Below are 19,286 nucleotides of genomic sequence, written 5' to 3' on the forward strand. Positions count from 1 at the left end.
TCTTCACTTCACTTCCCTTGGTTACTAAAAGTGCCTCAGATCCAAGACCTATCTGTGTTCGACAACTACCCTCTACTCTTCTTCAACAGGTATGGGTTGAGTCGGTTTTGCACATTGTACCTAGTCACATGAACTGGGTGTCACGTGGTGACGAATAAAAAACCAACCACTGAAATGCTGCGCGGGATCGAACATCTTGTTTCCCATTATCATTTGAGTTACCCTCTCCTCCCTGCCCTATACATATAGGCTATCTAGATATACGCAAAATCAATCAAGATGACCTCATGATGGCCAACCTTCTATTTCTTTTCTGTTTTTTTTTCTGTTCTTTTCTCTTTTTGTCATCGCTTTGCTGTCCTGCAAGTGCTGCTATACACAGTGTCCTATATTATCCCACTCTTGCTGCAAGGACAGCGAACTCGGCAGACCTTCCAGGCTTCCATAAGGTTGTGTATTTGTGGGAAGGTAGGTAGGAGGACATTTTTACTCGGATATCTCTCTTCAGATTTTTTGTTTGGAATTGGATTCAGACGGAGAGATATAAAAGGAAGGAGAGAAGGCGAGGAGGGGAATAGAGAAGCGTGCTGGATTTCAAAAACAAAGACACCGTTCTTGTCGAGTCCATTTTGGAAGAAAAAATATATACACAGATCTATGCGGTTTGGTCTCAAGGACAAAGCCATGTTCCAAGTCTCGAAATACGTCGAGGTCTCGATCCTCATTTCTCTCGGTGGGATTCTTTTCGGGTACTTACCTACCTCTGTCCTCTAGAAGCCAGACTTAGACTAATGACTCCAATCAAGTCTTGATACGGGCACTATAGGGCCTATAACCAGCATGCCTCAATTCAGCGACAGCCTGGGCACCCTCACCTCTACCGTCCGCGGCCTGGTCGTCTCCACGATCCTGATCACCGCAGCGCTATCGTCGTTCTTCGGCGGGCATGTCGCTAATTTGGTCGGTAGGCCCAGAGCCGTCGCTGTAGGAGGTGGGATCTTCGGGCTGGGTGCTGCGGTGGAGAGCGCGAGTGTTAGACTGGGCATGTTGTTTGCGGGGAGAGCGGTGAAGGGTATCGGCGAGGGGCTGTTCTTGAGTACCGTTATTGTGTATGTATATCCCACTCAACGATGGTACCCTATACGAGAAGGGGGTGGTGGGTTGAAAGACTGACTTCTTAATCTTCGTAGGTATATCACGGAAATATCACCGCCGCGCTCCAGAGGGACGCTGGCATCTATTCCGCAGCTTATGATTGCATTAGGGATTTGCACAGGGTATTTTGTCTGCTATGGCAGTGTGAAGATCTCATCGTCACTTTCCTGGCGTCTGCCCTTTGCTCTGCAAGCTCTCGTCGCATTGATTTTCACGGTCTCTGTTCTTCTTTTTTCGCCTCAAAGTCCCCGCTGGTTGACAGGGTGTGGGAGGCATGAAGAGGCCCTTGCTGTATGGGAAAAGCTCGGCATAGGAGCCGCAGAGCGAGAGAAGAGTGAAGAAAATGCCAACTCCACCGTACCGGAGCCAGTTGGGATGAAAGATCTTCTTGCTGTATTCGGGAAGGATGTCTGGAGACAGACGGCCCTCGGAGCGTTTCTGATGGGCATGCAGCAACTGAGCGGCATCGATGGTGTCCTTTACGTATATCCCGCTTCCCTTCGCTCTCAAGGACCAGACTGAGGAAATGTCTAACAGTACGCGCCCCTCCTTTTCCAATCCGCCGGCTTGAAAAGCAGCACCGCTTCCTTCCTCGCCTCCGGCGTCTCCGCCCTCCTCATCCTCCTCATCACCATCCCCGCCATCCTCCTCGCCGACCGCTGGCGCCGCACCACGTCCACCATTGTCGGCGGCCTTTTGCAAGCCTGCTGCATGCTGACCATGGGCTGCCTCTACGCCTCCGGCAGCGTGCACGCCTCGCACGGCGCCGCCCGCTGGGCCGTCATCGTCATGATCTACCTGTTCACCGCCGTCTTCAGCGCCACCTGGGCTGTCGGCTTCCGCGTCTACGTCTCGGAGATACAGCCCAGCCGCACGCGAGCCGGCGCCGCAAGCCTGAGTCTATCCGCAAACTGGGTGAGACATTCTATCCTATCCTACCCTTTCCATCCTCGCCCTGGCTAATGCATCCTAGATTGTGAACTGGATCGTGGCGTTTACGACCCCCATCTTCCTAGCGCATTCTTCGTGTGGCGTGTATTTCCTATTTGGCGGCGCCTCGCTCCTAGTCGTCGCAGTCTGCGTCTTGTTTATGCCGGAGACCCGGGGCATGAGCCTCGAGGATATCGCGGCGTCTTTTCAGCGGAAAAGCCGCGTTACCGACGGAGTTGAGCTTCGGGATGGTGATCCCTCTATTGATTCTCCTGGGTTAAGGGAGGGCCATGGCGTGTCCTCATCCTTGTTGGTGTGAGGTTTGGAAGCTGTAAGTGTCATCATAGAAGGTTCACATTCTGTCGTTGAAGCTGATGGAGGTCCCAAGGAGGACATCGCACTCTATAATGCGTTGAGAGGGGATACAGAATAGGGGGCTCAGGGTAAACCTCACGTAGAGCTCTCTCTCAGATGTGAGATATCTTGGAATTAGATTAGTAATTCGACCAATTGGCAGTTAGTAAGTAGTAGCTCTAATCAAATCCAAGAATCACACCTCGAAAAAGGGGGCTAGGGGGCAACCATACCATTACGCCTAAATATTTGTCCCTCTTTCAAAGACTTCAATCAGAATCCAGCAGCTATTCAGAAACCAGCAATGGAATTGGGAAACACACAAACCATGCCTATTCCCTTAAACTACCTCTAGTAGACTTTGCAGGCCATTAAACAATTCATCTCTATCGCAAAATCCAACACTCAAGAAAAGTATCCCGTATCCCGTATCCTTGCTACACATCTCCAGCAAAATCCCCCCTAATCTACGTCGAAAACAAGCCTTTCTTCTGCATCGTCTGCTTGAAAACCTGCAGCGCCAACTCGGGCTGAAACGCAGGCACCTCATGCCCTGAATCAAAAACCCTCAACCAGCTGAGCTTCCCCACACTCTTAAACGTCCCCTTGACCTCGCCATTCACCGTATAATTAGCCACCTCTTTATTCCTGAATGCCGGCGCCCCTGGATACGAGACCGCGTTCGCGCACGCGAGGCCGCCAAACCAATCGCAGACCGAATCGGCATCGCCTGCGAACATCACGGTCGTGATTCCCGACTGGACGACGGATGAGAGCGTCGCTTCGAAAGAACGGGAAGCTGTTTGTTTTTTTGTTTGGTTAGCTAGAGTTGGATTGTAAAAGGGAGGGGGGAAGAGGGGGAGGGGATGGCGTACAGTCGGCGGTGAGCCAGAAGTTTACGCTGGGAGCTTCAGGACACTCAGTGTAAGTGCTCCTCGCGCCGATGGCTTTCATGACAGCCGGATCATGCAGATATGCAACATACGTATCGGGTGGGAAACTGGGCCCCGTGCCAGGCTGCCGGATGTCGTAGGCGTTGAAACTGGGGTAATAGTTTCCGTAGGCGGTGTCTACAATGTCGCAGGCGGTTTGGGCGGCGTTGCACTCGGTGAGCTGTCCGGTGGTGCTGGTACAGTTCTGGAGAGCGGGCAGACACTGCGTCTCGCATGCGTTCAGGTATGCCGTGTAGGTGGACTCGTTGATGAGGGGGTAATAGCTGTTGTAGCGGCTGAAATTGATATACTCTTTCTCTTGGATACTGGCATCGTACCATCTATATGATTGGGAAGTCAGTAATTACCTATGGAGTGGGAAAGGGGTTTGAGGGAGTATGGCCGGGGATTGCTGCTCCCGTGTCCCCTGACATGTCTGAGGAATAAAAAATGCTCTAGAGTTCCTTACCCATTGTTGATTCCGAGGGCAACAAGATCGATTTTTTCGGCCTCCAGGTGCCCGTCGCAAATGGCAGCATTTTGAGATTGAAAGTAGTCGGCGAATTCTGATTATATCAATATGATAGTAAACCTAGATTGTGGCCAAACTTACCTGGTCCATAATGCCCGCCATACGACTCTGTGAAAAGGCCAAAGTCACGACACTCGTATTGAGGGAAATTGGCAAAGAAAACTTGCAGCAATTTCCAAACATATGGAGCAGCAGTGACAGTAGAATTCACGGTGTCGTCTCCATACGAAAAACCAGTCCCAATTGGCTGATCAACATACAACATATTGGCGTACTCGTTGTAGCTATATGGATTTAGGGACGGAGTAGACTCATTGTTGGAGAACTTGCAAGGGCCATTTTCCTACCTCATAGTTAGTTCTCAATCACTATCTGGAGGGAATGTGTTTTTTACCTCGAATAAACCAAGCATTGAGGAGCATCCTGGACCGCCATTCAACCATAGTGCAAAAGGGGCAGTTTCCGGCTCATGGCGCGCTTCAAAGAACCAGAACCACATACTCATGTTCTCTAGAAGTCCAAATCAGCAGCTGTACTAAGTATAAGAGGAGATAGGACCAGGCTTACTGCCAACAGAGATATATCCAGAGTATTGATTCACACCGGGGGTTGTCTCGCAGATACCAGAGTTCGTTACAAAATCAATTGTGGCACCAGTATCTTCATGTTCAAACACGGTACGCTTGATGCCATCTTCTTCAATGAAGTATCTCTTTCCTTTGAGTCCTGGCGTCGTATCTATCCGCGCGGCGAACCCATTGGCTTGGAGTGTTAGTGTGAGTGTCGCCAATGCCAAACTCACCAGGACTTGTCTGAATTGAAGGAACATCGTGACTTGAATTGGAGAAGCTCAAGTAATTGAGCTTTGAGATAGAGAGAAATCCAACGGTTACCAACATCTTCTTATGTTACTTCTCGACTTCCACCTAACCGCTCCACCTGGCGGCATGTGTCACTCAGAATGAGGCATAACACCGTACATCACGACCGTCAGCCGACTGATGTGTGACCCGTTTTGGCTCGTGCCGCTGTCAACGGCTGGAGCCGCGGTGGCTGACGGAAGGCTGCAACAAGCAGGTGCGGAAGAATTGAGAATAATGCTTCAGCCTTCGGGATGCCAGCTACACTGCGAGGGGTCAGCTCGGGCTGCCGAGCACCCATGGCCTGCCCCGATGCCGAGACGCCTGTAACGGGGCAGCATGGCAGGTTTCGAAGAAAGAAGTTGCAAATATACCGCAATAACAGAATGCGCAGTAACACAGTAACAACCGCAAGAGGAAGAGACACTCATCCGCGTAGTTATGTGGAGTATGCGGGTGCCTGCAGAACAATAGGTTCACACGATGTGGTCCCCCACTCCTCCGGATGCAATGGAAGTTTCTAAATGCCGTCCTTACAGCATCTAGCAGCCAAGAAGTCCAAGGGGCTCAACTTTCAGGTAAGACAAGACTAAGACTTTCCAAGTTTCCAGCCCGCAGAGAAGCACAAAGAAAGGCGGCATCGGGAAGAAGGAGAGGAGAGACAGAAGCGAAGTTGAATTATCCAAAGACTCGAACAATACGAAGCCCTTCCTTGCGACTATTCGAGACATGCTGAATCTCACCACGTGCGGTCTCGGCCCGATACATGGATGATGGAAGTTAAGGTCATTCCTTCATGATTTGCTGGAGTTCTAGGGATTTTGTTCCGGGTGGAGTGCGGTATGTTCGAACCAAAGAGCATCAGAGCCTGTCAGCCTGTTAGCCTCTCGTGATATTGAAATACAGAAAGCCATTTTCAGTTGAAGATGAAGACGAAGTCGAAAAAACCAGAGCCGTAGTTCAACTATGAACAAGTTGCTATCAATGGGGGTACCGTACCTGGCAATAAAAGGATTTGGGCCACGTGACAATGAATCCAAACCAAAGAAAAAGGGAAAGGGAAAAGCGCGTTTGAACTTTCAATTCCAAATAAGCGATTTTCATTCAACAACAACCACCGAATCAGGCACTTTGGCGGAGTGGTTAACGCGATGCCCTGCTATTGTCAAAAACAAAGCATCCAGGCATTTCCTTCGGGAGCGTGTGTTCGAATCACACAGGTGTCGGTTTCTTTTTTTGTAATTCTTTTTTTAATTTTTCTTTGGATTTGCTTGAGTGACTTACATCTATTTATACTCCCTCCGCATGAGGTAGTTGACACCTGGATTATATAAATTCTTAGAATTTTGCTGCTTCATACTTTTTTCATCTTACACCAATGTCGCTAAGTGTTCTGCTGTCTGATACTGTTTGCATGATCTGGGGAATATATGCTCGAATTGGTCAATTGATCATTGTATCGTCGGGTTGGGTTGATCCAGGATCAATGCGCACAAAAGTACTACCTACTATTTGTCCCTATGCATACGAAGAAGGGGGAAAAAAAAAATAAACAACGCCTTCTTTTCAAATATCGCAGCAATATGTTCTAACCCTTCGGGTTTGCATGACAAATGGATTCTGAGACGGTATGCGGTCTCTGCTTCGCGACTGGTGCATCTTTGCAGTTTGGCAGATATTGACTGTGCAGGACTGCTACTGCTGGCATGGTTTCTTCATGGTTCCTGAATGTAATTATGCCATCTGCCGTGCCCAAAGCATCGTGCGAGAGTTTATGAAAAGTCTATTTCCTGTCTGTTGAGACAGTTGTGGTTGGGGGATTTTTTGGGGGGGGGGGGGGGGAATTGTTCAGTTATGATCTCGATATGGGGCAGAGAAACATCGCAGTGCATCAGAATCCCATGCAATGGCCGGAAATCCCATTCTTGTACAAGCAAGAGACACTTTGCTTCATTCGGAAGCCCATCTGAAGACAACTTCCTTTGATGATGGTCCTTCATAAAATATCATCTTCTTCAGATACTTCGAAGATCTATTTTTTGCCTGGACGTATTTGATTGATGGCGACAGAAAAAATCCACGTTACATGCATGCCCTTGAAGGCTTTATGAAGACAATACTTTGTCCGGCCACTTCGAATGAGAAGACAAGCTCCCTCCATACCATATAACTTCAATAGTTAAGCACGTCAACTTACTTCGAGGGCAAACATTCTGGGATCAAGGAGCGTATCCTTTATCCAACAAAAAGAAAATATCCAGAGGTATCCGATATATGATATCGTGGTATAGTCCAGAGTCTCTTTCCGTCTCGCTATAGAGCCAAAATAAACATGACGTATACCAGAGCTTCTGGACTTCAGAGACTTTTGGAAAAGAGGCGATCGCATTAACCTGGCGGAAATTCCCAACATCATAGCTGGAAATACTACTACGTCAACTAATAAATGTCCGCACTGGCTCAAACTTCGAAGATAAAACTTTGGCTCGACATCTTGGGTGGTCTCTTCCCGCCGGACTTCCGGCTGCTCGGGATCAACTCGACACTTGTACCTGCATCAAATCGGCTTTAGAACCATCGAATCATAGACAAGCGTTGATATTGAAAGGGTCTCCATGGATGGCAAGGACAAGCTTACTCTTCGATCATGTCTTCGGGTAGGAAAGTTGGGCCTCACACTCGGTCGTCCAATGGATATGTGGAAGATAGAAGCCCCAGTTGAGCCCGCTATTAGGGCTGTGATCCACCCTCTGGTCAAAGGCAAGAGGCATTTTTAGATATAAGCTCAACACTATGAGTGCTGTTCCTTCTTTGTTCAAGTTCGTTGACTTTCTTGCCTCCACTTAGTTTGACTTAGCATGAGTGGCCACCGACTACCGTCGATACCTGACGATAAGGAGTGAGATCCACATTCTCGATAATGCATGAAGTATCGAATAGTCCTGCTCCGTTTGGTCCTTGAGCCTCTTCAATGTCCAGAACAGACTATTTCGAGGTATTGAGATAAGTCACGTGCATGTAGTCACGTGCGAAGTCGACCTACCTTTACAGATATGGAGAGCGTGTCGCTGAGGCTATTCTAAAGTCTCAAGAGGCATGATAACTGCTTGGACGAGGCTGCTCTGATTCCAAAAAGGCCCCTTCTGCTTGAGTATCCCCTCGGAAGTCCCATGCAGTCTGAAATATTGGGGGCTGCTGTATATTAATCCGTGATCCTGAAGAATTGCTTCCAAGCGGTCAAGTTTTGACGCCACAATATCAAGCCATATGCTGTGTTCCCATTGCTGATCCCGAAAATAGTCCTTCGTCGCGAAGGCGTTCTATCCAATCGCCCAATACTGGAGATGAGCTCTGCGGAAGCCTCACTCTGGACTTACGGAGTACAAGTGAAGCAATTCCACGTGTGGGGCAGCGCTTCGTCTTCTCTCTCCTGCGTATCATCCAGCGCGCGGTACATATGCCTCTGATTATTGGCAGTTGGCGTTGGTAGGTATGCCGAATGGTTCTCCGTACCATACCAGCACGACCCCAAGAGATCAACTTGATCAAGTGATGGCGGTGTAGCACCATACTACCGTAGTGACATCTAGTGACATGCAAGCACTCTTCTCGACGAGGCCTAGAAAGCAGGTGGACCGTAGAAGATGATTGATTGGTAGGGGAAGATGCGCTCGTTGCCGAGGTGGAGCAGACTGGGCCCAGACCCCAGGCGCTGCTCCGGAGGTACCTGGGTACTTACGGTGGTGCATTCCGTAGGAGACAGCAGTAGGACATGGCAAGTTCCTTCGTTTGATGTTGATCGGGAGAATAATGGAGACGGTTTCGCCTGCCAGTCGCTGTCACGCGTGGACTGGCTCTGCCATGCGATATGCCTCGAGTACCCTTGGCATGCCATGCGGTGGAGAGCATCCACATGCTCGATCTTCTCCCGAGGGCATGGGATAATAAAGGGGAAGAGATGGACGGTGTCTTGAAAATGTGTCAGGAGAACTGCTGATATACGGGATATTGAGGACAACTACTCAACTGCTCACCTACAAGCTCTCAATCTTCCAGAACCCAGAACGACTCCTGGCGGGCCATCCAGGGTCCAAGTCCAGGTCCAAGTCCACAAGTCCCAGGTCTCAGTCCCACAATCCAGACTGCTCCATCTACTCACCGCGTCGCCTCCCCCCGCGGCAGAAACGATATCGGACGAATTCAACGAAATCAGATCCCATTCCTTGTCCTAATCGCAGGAGAATTACTAATCGGAAGTCGTTGCTGCTGCTGCTAGCAGTGCTAGTATACGCAGGACGGTCGACAACCTGCACGCTGCCGTTGCAGTGCATCCGCCGGAATTGCTGCAGGGCGTGGCGGTCACGACTTACAAGGCCCGTCCGCAAGCACTCTCAAATCATATTCCGTTGATCTTTTCTCCACGAGCATATCTCATTTCTCTCAAGCCCTTCACTCCTTCACCGCAAATCCCCTTTCGCCCTCAGAGTGCCACGAGTCAGTGTTGGAGGCTTATCACGTCGGATCTCGAACTCCACGCTAAGATTATTATCCGAAGGGGGTTCGTCAGCTATCTCTGGCTAAGATATAATATCGACGACATTATTCACAACCACGCAATCGGAGGCAAAACTTTGGCTCGACCCACGATCCCGTTTTGAGGAACAAGACTTGCCGCAACGCTTGTTACTTGCCATCTTGACGCGTACAAGTTGTTACTGACAGAACGGGATTGGAGGAACCATAACCCGGCCCATCTATGTTGAACTACTCCCCCGCCAAAGCTCCCCGCTTCGACTTTAGCTCCAGCGCGCAACTACAACACAGTCCAGAACTCTCTCTTCTACCTCTTCGACGTATATAGGCTGAGAAAAGAATGTTGCTAAGGAATCCTTCACTATCACGGTCCAGAAAGCACGAAGAGAACCCCATCCCTCAAGATGTCTCCCAATGGCCTGAACAAGCTCCCTCCGCTCAAGACACACTGGCATAATCGAAGCCTATCGAGTGTGAATTCTGACGCTGCAACTTTCTATTCAGCACACGCTCATCTGGAACTTAGCCGTCTCTCTACGACTCGTCCACCCTCCCCTGTTTCGAACCGATATCCTACACCAGAGCCGCAGATCATATCTTCCCGGCGGCCTACATCACCGTCGAGAGAACAACCCGAACCATCCTCCCCCAAGTTCGAATCTCTCAGAACGAGCCGCCAAGATTCCGGTTTCTCTGACGGCGTCCGCTCACAAGCCTCCTCACAGCGAACCTCTTGCTCCTCAACACGTGCCTCGAGGGCGAAACGCACCCCTACCACTACACGACCAGCCACAAAACGAGCTACCAAAGGAAGTCCATCTTCACGGAATCGCAGTTCTGTCTCGTCCCAAAGGCCCTCTGTGCGTACCCGGCAAGCTTCTGCCAATATTGCCAACGAGACCCCGCATCAGTTTTTCTATTTCCCCTCGCTACAAGAACCAGCACCATCTGAATCAGACTGCGTTGCAACAACCCCTCCGCCTCCTGCTACAGTACACTATTGGACTTCGGACTCGACGCGAAGGCTGGAGTATGCGGCGATTGACGCAGCGAGTAGAGGCATGCGGGGGTTCCTTAATAAGCTAGTCCCCGATTGCATGCTTCCCGCGACTTCACGGCGGACCCGATTCCACTGCGACGATGCAGATTCGGATGCCGGCAGCGTCCGGCGGTACAGGCTGGCCCTGCCCGAAGAGAAAGCGCACAGCGATGCTGATAATGCCAAAAGTCGGAAGCAAAAGCCCGGATTTCTGGGAAAGTGGGCGAGTCTCAGATTTGGGAGGAGGAGTTAAGGAGATCGTGCTTTTTTCACGAAGTTGGATGACTGATCAAGTTTAATTAGCGTTGCTTTTTACTGCGTGATACCCTTGCATACAGAATGAGATACACAGACGAGATGGGATTTGCTGGCATTTTGGGAGCGAGAAAAGAAAAGATTGGAACATACCCATATTCGTATCCCCTGGTTGGGGTCGATATCTCCTTTGTTTAGATGAGACGCGTGGATCTAAGCGCATAGCTTTCAGACTCAACGATTAGATGTCGTTGATATGCATCATGAGTACATGGCATTTAATCAAACAGTATTTAATACATAATATTCACCATTGGCAGTCGTTTCTCGCTACATAATTGGTTGTGTTATAAGGATTGCCTCTCCCCCTCTTTCGCAATATCCAAGATTGGGAGAGGTGGGAGACGGAGAGGAGAATGGGTTCCAAACCTCAGGAAGGCGATTTCATGTTTAGGACTGGGATTTGTGGTTGAGGTGAAGGGATACAGAGGGTATATGGGGGAGGGAGTGAATCTGGGTGGTAGTGAAAGGTACCTAGATGAACGACAACGAAAGAATTGATATGGCAACGAAGTAGGGGAATGACAACGAAGAAAGATGACGGCAATGACTGCAAGCTTTTCCTTCATCTACTCAGACCCAATACGCCGCCCCAAAGGACTGGATTAGCAATCAGCAGTGAATTGGAACACAGCCCCATGACGGGAACGTTTTTCAAATACACACCAAGTGTAGTTTTCAAGACTTCCTATCCTCGGGGACGCTTCTTTTACATCCTAGATCCTGCGTAGCAAGAGCATAGAGAGCATAAATGGGAAAACGGGTGCTAATAGATCTGAGTTTAAAGATGCCATGTATCTTTCTCGATGTTGAAATTGAAAACGTAAAAAATACCGGAAAATCTCAGGTGTTGTTGGCTAGATCAGTGTGGAGAAAGTAGGTAGAAGGAAAACGAGAACAGACGGGGATGATAGTTCAACAATTATCCCGTATATGCGAGAAGCATACAAGTGATCTACAAGACAAGAAATCTATTCTGTCTATCTGCCCGCGCTGTCCTCCTCCCCGCGTTGTCTACCCCGCGCTCAAGGCAAAGTTCCGAAATATCCGATCTAATTACCCGGAATTTGTAATGTCTTAAAACCTGCTCTTGTTTAAGACTCGAGCGCTGGTCTTGAAAAATGACGTCGAGGTAGATATATGTAAGGTAGGGAAACCTTCTAAAATCTAACCTCCGTGCAAAATTCTTTTGGAGACAGAGTCAAAGATGCATTTCAAAAACTTAAATGTTCAACTTTGCTCCAAGCTTCTAGCTGTAGTATCACTTTTAGATACTTGCTTGGCGGTCAACTCTCTGAGGGTCGATACGACAGTAGGAACTGTATACGGATTGATCAACGGCACTACACCGAACGTCGCGCAATTCCTCGGCATCCCTTTTGCAGAGCCGCCGGTAGGAGAGCTTCGATGGTCTCCTCCTACCGTAAAATCTCCCGTCAGCAGGATCGATGCAACGTCTTTCAGTCCTTCTTGTCCGCAATATGAGAGCTCAATACCATCTACATACAACATAGACTCACGGGGTTTTTTGATCACACCAGGCAAGACTTCCGAGGACTGCCTCACTCTCAATATTTGGGCTCCGGTGACCACTCAAGGTAACTGTACTCAGAAACTTCCGGTCATTGTCTGGATATATGGCGGTTCATTTCAGACCGGTGGTGGAGAGACTGCGTATCAGATCCCAAGCCAATGGGTACAGAGAAGCCAATCTCACATCGTTGTGGGGATCAAGTGAGTAGTCGGATCACGAAGCTCTGCATACACGCTGACCAGACGAGCTATCGTCTTAATATCTTTGGTTTCCCAAATGCAGCAGCTTTAAATCAAACAGATCTCAATCTCGGGTTCCTAGACCAACGTCTGGGCCTCGAATGGGTCCGCTCAAACATTGCTTCCTTTGGCGGTGATCCATCCAGGATCTCGCTATGGGGTCAATCGGCGGGCTCGATGTCGGTAGACTACTACAACTTTGCATACCCACATGATCCCATCGTTTCTGGCTTGATTATGGACTCGGGCACTGCTTTTACCCCTTTAGGAACAAATGACCCAACACACACCAATTTCACGTTTGTAGCTGGCCACTTCGGCTGCGGAAACCTCTCAGCACCAGCAGAACTGGCGTGCATGAGAAAAATACGCAGTAGGGAAATTGAAAACTTTCTCAAGGCCTATCAGGACAATGGAACTCAGCCGCCTATCTCCTTCAACCCCGTGATCGATAATCGAACGAAGTTTGCAAACTATACTACTAGGGCACTTGCCAAGGGATTCTCTCAAGTGGCAAGTTTCCCTTCTTGGGGAGTTTACTGAACCCTTAATAACGAAAATCTAGCCTGCAATAATAGGAACAAACGCGAACGAGGGAGTGTCCCTCGTAGGTTGGGATCCCAACGGTCCCGACAGGACACAAGCAAACTCCGCAACCTTGAACATGTTCCTTTGCCCCGCTGATCAAACCACCAAGTATTCCTTCCCCCCTCCCTCTTATAAACATTACTTACCTCCCCTAGAAACCGCTACGCTGTCGGCGTTCCCACATTCCGCTACCTCTACGCCGGAAACTTTTCCAACATCTCGCCTCGGCCATGGCAAGGGGCGTACCATTCCTCGGAACTGCCCCTGCTTTTCGGCACTTCGGACATTGCTCATGGGCCGAGCACGCCCTTTGAGACCACGCTGAGCCACAGGATGCAGGATCTCTGGTTGGCCTTCATCAGTGATCCTGTGAAGGGACTGCCCGCGCAGGGATGGTTGCCTTATGCACCGAATGGCACGGCAGTGGAGTTTGGGAAGGGCAATACGCTGGTGGGGAGTATTGGAATGAGAGAGTTGGAAAGTGTGTGTAACGGGGTTCATGGTCTGCCGGGAGCAGTCCCTCCGCAATGAGGATGAAATTTGAAGAAAAAACTTTTGTTTCTTCGAATCAGGCCAAGCCACTCAACCCCAAATTGAAACGAGGAATACATATGAGATGCGGCAGAATGAGAATAGACAGAATAACGAATGTGATAATGTTAATGCTACAGAAAATGCAAATGAATCCTTTGTTTACCCTTCACATCCTATGCAAATCCAGTTTGATTCCTCCTGTTTTCCCAATGCCAATCCTATACACCGTCCACATGTACCATCCTGATATGTCCGTCCCAATGCACCGTCCTGATATGCCCGATACGCCGATGACTTATAACGGATTCATGAAACGGACTGCCAGACATCTGATGTCTAACAGGTCAAGTTATAGATAGGATTGCCGTTAGAATCCAGAACTCCAAACGAGGGGTTGGCATTATAATCTTGAAGTGAATACCAGAAAGTATCCACCTTCCCAAATGCCGAGCAAGCAACCTCTGACCAATATCTTTGAGCATTGGGCACACTGGGAACGGCCTGATTTTCTGTCGACCCAGAAGTTGGCCAACCGGTCTCCGTGATCCAGACTGGTGCATTCGACCCAGCACTATGGACAGTATCATTAACGGCCTGAACCGACTGCCAGAAGAGGTTGGAAGCATTGTCGATGCTGTTTGCGTTCACGGTCTGGTAGTACGGATATCCATCAGTGCCAATGAAATCACAGGCCTTGATGACATCGGTGCTCTGGCCGTTCGTCCATGCAGTCCAAGTATCGACATGTCCGACCTTCACCGAGTTATTGTAACCGTTGACCGTGGAAAGCATGCCTCGAACATCGTTCACTTGCTGTGCAAGAGCAGATGCCGTGGTATCGCCCCGGTATAAATCCTCACTGCCTACACTGACTGCGGCAACCCAATCAAATCCGTATTTTTGGACCGCAGACAAGAGAGCCTGCTTCTCTGTATTGTAATGGTTCGAATCTTCAGTCCAGATGCCAACCAGAATCTTCCCGCCCGTGGCAACGGCTGCAGGAACAGCATTCGCGAGGGTGTTGCAGTCAGAGGCGGCATAGACACGCATGGCAGAATAGCCACCGGGCAAGCTTTTCAGCTTGTTGAAGTCATTTTCCCAGTCGGACTGAGCCTTACAAGCTCCGTTGGAGAGGGTTGCTTGGTTGTTGAAACCTTTCCAGGAGGCATTTGCGCCGGTGAGCATAGCCGTGAGGGCCAGGGCGTAAGAGAAGGACTTCATGATGATATCGTAAATGAATTGAGTATAAATTTGATATGAATTAAATGAAAGTTGAATGAAAGTTGAATGAATGGGGGAATGGGGGAGTGAACGGACATGGGGGATGAACTGCTGGATTTATGGGGTCCAGTTTTCACAATCGCGTATTATGCGATTGGGATCCCGATTTGTTGGCTTGCGCGGCCATTTCTGAGCTTGACGTCGGGGCCCCCTTTTTTAATCAGACTTTTTTTCCTTTTCTCCGTTCTACGTCCCTCCCATTTGCGGGGAAAGAGCTCTTGTGTTCGGAAAAGCTCCGAGTCGTCGGCAGAAGTAGCAGGCATGCTACGAAACTTGACCCGGGTCTTGAGTTTAGAAAGCCACGTAACGTAGAAGAGAACCGGAACGAAACATTTTCCCATGGCTATTCGCGATAATATAGGACACTAAGGTGCTTTGCTGACTACGAAAGCGAAGATCATGCCAGAGAAGCTATTAGGAGGAAAGACGACTTTGTCGGTTCTGTATAGAATGATGATACTAGTGAAATCGGCCGGGAGAGTACTTGTCAAGTGCAGAACGCGGATTCTTACCTGCGTAAGATAGGCGGGAGAGCTTGTGCATGCTTTTGGGTCACAGAGACCTTCCACTCGGGAGATTCGTTGACTTGCTTTTTCACATGTTGGATAGTTTTACGCTGGCCTATTGCTCTTCAGACTCAAGCGCTCAGCATTCAGCCCGAGATTACAGCAGAGAAAGGGGAAAAGAAGAACCAATAAAACTCCCTGAAAGACTGTCTCAAAACCAGCGGAATTTGTGGACATTGTCCTTGGGAAGAATGCATTCGTGAAGTAACCCTCGGCGAACATGAACCCACTCGGCTCTATCGCAACGAGATTCATCATTTGGTACAGGTAGGCAACCACAGCGATCAGACGATCAGACGGCAAAAGACTTCGCAGCTGCGGCCTTATCAGAGCTTCGGGAAGGGTACAAAGTTCCACTTGGTACTTTGGTTCTCGATAAAAAGAGGGCACAGGCTCCACAGACGGATGGATAGATTCGCGTTTTCATCCGAAGGATTATCATGCCTGAACTTGGAGTCCACAATCGACTACTCTGCCTGAAGTCTCATTGATCTTAAGCGACGTATTATATAATCATTCGGTTATAGTATTTGGCCAACGCCGCATGATTGATATTTCCACTCCAGTTCGTACACTTCACTTCACCGTTAGCCGCGTGGACGACGGGTCAATATTCGGGTCAATTGATGGCTGCTGTCGATCTGGGGTATCATCTACCGGGGAACGGATCACGTTCTCCTAATCACCAACTGATCCCTGGTGCATGAAAGACAGGAATCATTACCCCTTACTCTAATGCACTACCCCTCAATACACTACCCCTCAATCCAATAGTCCCTGACTCCCTGTTGGATAGCTTTTGTCGCACATCGTAACCTCTTTGACGAAAAGTGTATACAAAGGTCAGTTAAAGATTTTACCATGTGCGACAAAAGCCTCTTTCTCACTGCATTTCAAGATTTAAGTCTGTACAAAGATATCTCAAAAATTTGTGATGTGTGACTCCATTTCTGCTTACAGTAATCTATCTACTTCAGAGTCAGAAGGTAAGGTATACAAACATTGTATAAAGATTTTGTAATGTATAACAAAACTTCTTACAGTACTATACCTACCTGTATAACAAATCTTTGAAAGATCTTTGTACATCTTTGTGCACATCTTTGAAATAGATCACTTTCTACCCAGGTAGCTCATCATATATAAAGTCTTTTTTGTCACTCGTTTCAAAATCTTTGATGCCTCTCTGATACCTACCTACTAATACTGTAGAGACATCACTTCACATGGTAGGTCTGTTAGAGATCCAGACATAGCACGTGATCTCGGTATAAAAGCCACATTCTATGAGAAACTTCGGCTCAAATCGCCAACTTCAATATGACAATAATACTCTCCACACCGGTTGCTCGATATGAAGAGCCCACTATCATCCAAATCAAGACCTCAGAAGAGGTTCTAGCCCATCGACAAGGTCTTTCCACTCTCCTCCAAGAATGCGTCAACGAAGGCTCCTCGATTGGTTTCCTAGCCCCCCTTTCCGCCGATGATGCCAATGAATACTGGACAGCAGTCGCCTCGCTCATTCCTCAAGGAAATCTGCATCTCTTTATATTTCTCTCACCTACCGCGGAGCCCAATGCTCCGCCTTCCGTTCTCGGCACTATCCAGCTGCTCAGCATTCCTAAAGCCACGCATCTGCACCGCGCCGAGATCCTAAAACTGCTGGTCACTCCATCGGCTCGTCGCCGGGGCATCGCAAGGAGGCTGATGGAGTATGTAGAGAACTTCGCGAGAGAGATGGGGAAGGAGATGCTGACGCTGGATACGGCGACGGAGAGTGCGGCGATGGAGATGTATAGGAGGCTTGGGTGGGAAGAGTGGGGGACGTGTAGGGACTATGCGAGTTGGCCAGATGGGAGGAGGTGTGATGCTACCTTCTTTCGAAAGGATTTGGGGAAGAGCAGCTAGGTAGGGGACGGGTAGTCAGAGGATAATCACGTGGTAAGTGCCTCTTGAACTAAATTATGGCTATGATTCTGTAGCAGATCTCCTTTCAAAATGTGTCGTATCCTCTCACAGGATCCATCTCTCTCTCTGTCTATCTACACAGTACAAAAATACCCTTTTCAAGAATATTTCCAAGACTACATATTTAAGCCACAGTTCCCATCATTGACATAAATCGCAGACATCGACGTCTATAGCGGAGGAAATACCTAAACTCTGAAGGTGAATAGGATAGAAACATTACGCAGTAAGCTTTAACAAGTTTGATGATATATTATTTAGTCTTCCTGAACACTTCCTCTCAAGTGAGAAGCAGCCGTATTCTGATTTTCAAAGATCAAACCCACCCTTTTACCATCAGACCCAGACAATTTGACTGGGATGTCTCAGAAGGCAAAGACAACCTATATCACGGGAGTTGATATAAGATCTGACTCCAGAAGACCAGAAGTCAATCTCCCAGACCTGGCATCTATAATCCACTCTCCCGCTTGGCTCTAATATTTATTGTAAACCATCACAGTATTCATTTTACCAATAGGAACCTTTTTACATCTCCTTATGGCTGCCCATCTGCTTCGCCTAAAGAACTACCCAAGGATCAGATTCCTCAGAGCTGTTTAGGCCTGCCATATCCTCGGTCAAATGGAGGAGCGTCATATCTTCCCTGAATTTCTTCCTCTCCAACTCGTGCAGAAATATGCCAACATCAAACGCCGCAAACGCCTCAATATGTATGTGGGCCTCAATGTGCGGCTTTATCTTGGCCAGGTCAGAGGGCTCAGCGTTGCCCAAATCATATTCAGACCCATTCCTTGTGACCGTATATCGTACGCTCTGGAAATCCTTGTATTCTCGGATAACGTTGAAGGTGTTTCCCGAGGGGCTTACAATGAACCGCGCGAGTCGGTTTATGGTGCATGGCTTATGCTTAAGGACGATGTAATTCGGTCCGGTTCGAGTGACCTGGTAGATGTGGTGGTCGAGGGACTGGGCCAAGGGGCCTCCATATCTGGTGACCGAATAGGAGCGACGATCTGATGACACCAGGTATCCCATGCCGGAGACAACAGCTTGGTAGGTTGTGGTATTGTCGTTCGGAATGGCGTTCTCATTATCAATTTTCCTAATAGATCTTTCATCGCTATCAGCACCCGCGGCCTTGCACTGAACGCATGAATGCTTGAACATGCCGTGGTAGACGGACTTACATTGAAGACATGACCCCGGCAAGCCTAACTAAGGTGATAGTTCTCTTCTGCAAACGTCGTCTCGTGTAGATAGTCGGGTATCTGAAAGAACAATAGGTAAGCAAACTTATATTCCCAAGTCAGCTGGAGTCTCTCCGAGGTCATTCTCTTTCGCGAGACTACAGTATATGAAGCTGTAGAAGCCCAAGATGTTTGAGGCGGGAGGAGGTGTCAACAAACAGTATGAGCTTCCGTGGAAAACTTGGAGGTTATACAGTACCTAGTAGCTTTGAAATTCGAGAAAGTTATTTTGACTTTAATATGACCGCGCGACAGAGGGCGTAAAGAAGGTGTGACTCGGCGACAATATGTCGCAGCTCAAATTCACCAAATCCGCACGCAGTATTTAGGCGTAAGTTCGGATGAAAGGATTCCAACTTTATCGAAGGGCATGTTTTAATGCCTCTCGAGGCAATGCGAATCTAAATAATGTCTGTCTCAAATCCTTTTCAGTTCACTTCGAAATCGTGGATATGCGGGAACCTTCAGTTAGGATGCAAATTACCACGAGGAGTGATTTCGTTATCAAATCCGGTTTCGTACAGTCACAACCTGAGATATGAGTATTGTAATTGTTCAAGAAAGGCTCTAGAGAAGGAACACATGAGAAGGGAATTGGCATATTGGTGGAAGGATCAAGAGACTGAGTGCTCTCAAAATGTTGGTGGGGGTGGTGGTCCTAGACTAGTCCTCA

General features: G+C 48.6%; 7 protein-coding genes across 7 annotated transcripts; 4 read left to right on the forward strand and 3 right to left on the reverse strand.

Annotated features, from left to right (window-relative positions):
* Nucleotides 1-684: 684 nt before the first annotated feature.
* M430DRAFT_104389 (hypothetical protein) lies at nt 685-2,404 on the forward strand (the record flags this gene model as incomplete). The annotated part of the gene is made up of 5 exons (XM_024860924.1): nt 685-749; nt 807-1,109; nt 1,191-1,638; nt 1,693-2,070; nt 2,129-2,404. The coding sequence occupies 5 exons, from the start codon at nt 685-687 to the stop codon at nt 2,402-2,404; spliced, it is 1,470 nt and encodes a 489-aa protein (XP_024719605.1).
* Nucleotides 2,405-2,767: 363 nt separating this feature from the next.
* On the reverse strand, nt 2,768-4,732 carry M430DRAFT_142343 (hypothetical protein; the record flags this gene model as incomplete). Its single annotated transcript, XM_024862758.1, has 6 exons — nt 2,768-3,238; nt 3,315-3,712; nt 3,841-3,937; nt 3,985-4,246; nt 4,298-4,413; nt 4,471-4,732. The coding sequence occupies 6 exons, from the start codon at nt 4,730-4,732 to the stop codon at nt 2,907-2,909; spliced, it is 1,467 nt and encodes a 488-aa protein (XP_024719606.1). The 3' UTR covers nt 2,768-2,906.
* A 4,968-nt stretch (nt 4,733-9,700) lies between these two features.
* M430DRAFT_20321 (hypothetical protein) lies at nt 9,701-10,588 on the forward strand (the record flags this gene model as incomplete). Its single annotated transcript, XM_024864270.1, has 1 exon — nt 9,701-10,588. The coding sequence occupies one exon, from the start codon at nt 9,701-9,703 to the stop codon at nt 10,586-10,588; it is 888 nt and encodes a 295-aa protein (XP_024719607.1).
* Nucleotides 10,589-11,781: 1,193 nt separating this feature from the next.
* On the forward strand, nt 11,782-13,724 carry M430DRAFT_142345 (hypothetical protein). The gene is made up of 4 exons (XM_024862759.1): nt 11,782-12,384; nt 12,432-12,936; nt 12,989-13,119; nt 13,167-13,724. The coding sequence occupies exons 1-4, from the start codon at nt 11,858-11,860 to the stop codon at nt 13,540-13,542; spliced, it is 1,539 nt and encodes a 512-aa protein (XP_024719608.1). The 5' UTR covers nt 11,782-11,857; the 3' UTR covers nt 13,543-13,724.
* On the reverse strand, nt 13,715-14,848 carry M430DRAFT_35818 (glycoside hydrolase family 17 protein). The gene has a single exon (XM_024866819.1). It carries the CDS (start codon nt 14,764-14,766, stop codon nt 13,882-13,884), a length of 885 nt encoding a protein of 294 aa, XP_024719609.1. The 5' UTR covers nt 14,767-14,848; the 3' UTR covers nt 13,715-13,881.
* A 1,864-nt stretch (nt 14,849-16,712) lies between these two features.
* M430DRAFT_43285 (hypothetical protein) lies at nt 16,713-17,631 on the forward strand (the record flags this gene model as incomplete). The annotated part of the gene is made up of 2 exons (XM_024867608.1): nt 16,713-17,336; nt 17,524-17,631. The coding sequence occupies one exon, from the start codon at nt 16,713-16,715 to the stop codon at nt 17,301-17,303; it is 591 nt and encodes a 196-aa protein (XP_024719610.1). The 3' UTR covers nt 17,304-17,336; nt 17,524-17,631.
* Nucleotides 17,632-17,924: 293 nt separating this feature from the next.
* On the reverse strand, nt 17,925-18,533 carry M430DRAFT_20325 (hypothetical protein; the record flags this gene model as incomplete). Its single annotated transcript, XM_024864272.1, has 1 exon — nt 17,925-18,533. The coding sequence occupies one exon, from the start codon at nt 18,531-18,533 to the stop codon at nt 17,925-17,927; it is 609 nt and encodes a 202-aa protein (XP_024719611.1).
* Between the last annotated feature and the right edge of the window lie 753 nt (nt 18,534-19,286).

Source organism: Amorphotheca resinae (genome assembly GCF_003019875.1).
Source record: "Amorphotheca resinae ATCC 22711 unplaced genomic scaffold M430scaffold_8, whole genome shotgun sequence".
Classification (NCBI taxonomy): domain Eukaryota; kingdom Fungi; phylum Ascomycota; class Leotiomycetes; order Helotiales; family Amorphothecaceae; genus Amorphotheca; species Amorphotheca resinae.